This window comes from Pochonia chlamydosporia, chromosome 1 (genome assembly GCF_001653235.2).
Source record: "Pochonia chlamydosporia 170 chromosome 1, whole genome shotgun sequence".
Lineage (NCBI taxonomy): Eukaryota > Fungi > Ascomycota > Sordariomycetes > Hypocreales > Clavicipitaceae > Pochonia > Pochonia chlamydosporia.
The window spans coordinates 7283500-7284798 of NC_035790.1; the positions used below are offsets into that span (position 1 = coordinate 7283500).

General features: G+C 48.0%; 1 protein-coding gene across 1 annotated transcript; it reads left to right on the forward strand.

Moving 5' to 3' along the window:
* VFPPC_18180 (RNase H domain-containing protein) lies at positions 1-582 on the forward strand (the record flags this gene model as incomplete). The annotated part of the gene is made up of 2 exons (XM_022429832.1): positions 1-277; positions 542-582. 2 exons carry the CDS (start codon positions 1-3, stop codon positions 580-582), a joined length of 318 nt encoding a protein of 105 aa, XP_022286021.1.
* Positions 583-1299: the final 717 nt, after the last annotated feature.

Here is a 1299-nt window from a genome sequence, read left to right on the forward strand (position 1 = left end):
ATGGTTTACATCATGGAAATCTATACCGACGGTGGCTGTAGAGGCAATGGACAACCGGGAGCAATAGGTGCCGCTGCCGCTGCTTTCAAGAAAAGAAATGGAACGTACGATGCATGGACAACATCGTTACCCCGATATCCGCCACCCACAAACCAGCGGGCCGAAGTCAAAGCCATCATCGTGGCCCTGGAGCAAGCCCTGGAAAAGTTTGAAGAGCTAGACACAAATCCATATCTAAATGTCAAGATCTATTCGGATTCCAGATATGCGATTAACTGTATGACGAATTGGATTTACAAGTGGGCCTAAAATGGGTGGATCAATGTTGCGGGCAACGAGGTTGCGAACCGAGATCTTCTCGAGGAGGCTTCAGATCTTGATGATAGATTGAGAGAGTTGGGAGACGTGGACTATATCTGGATTCCGAGGGAGAACAATCAGTATGCTGATAGATTATGCAATGAGGACATGGACGAACAATGAGTCTCTGTCAATGTATCAGACTAAGCTGCTGCAGCAGAAGCAGACTGACATAATTTAGTGAGAATGGCCGCCAAGATTCAAGCTGAAGAAGACGAATGAAAGTGCATAATGATTTCTACTTTACATTGATCCTATTGCCGTCATTCTTTTATCCGCTTCACTATCATCCTCAACGTTAAGCTTTCCAAACCAGTCCCAGAGAACATCACACGCCTCGATAATGTCTGCCTTGAACTAGACTTGCGGATCTCGCCGAAACTGTAACGGTCCAAGCGAGTGTATTGACAACTGGCTTTCCATGCCCGAGGCAAAAAATTCTTTCCGCAAGGCAATTAGGGAAATCTTATGGATTGACGTACTGACAGCCTTCGACTGAATTAGGCAAGAGTAAGGACAAGGCCTTCTTTAAGGTTCTTAACAGTGTCTTTCGGAAGTGGATCCTTCTTATCGAAGGCATAGTGCCTCCGCTCCGCATTGCTCCATGTCGAGATGTCCAAGCCATCGCCTCCAATGGCATGCCTATGCGTCCCACGGAAGGCATACACAGGTGGGACACACATGAGCCGGTTAGTTCGAAAAGGTCCTCGCCCAACCCCATGGATCTTTGGCGTTCATCTTTGGCATTATGAGATCGACGTCCTTGGAGATGTCCTCCACACCGGGCACGGTGATACCACAGCGACAGACATACGCCTGCAAATAGAGATCCAAGTTACCCGCTCGGAACTTAAACATCTTTGGATTCGAAAGGTGAGTATCCCCCAGTAGACCTTGCTCCTGCATCGATTTCGCCGTCTCCTGGTACAGTGCCATCAC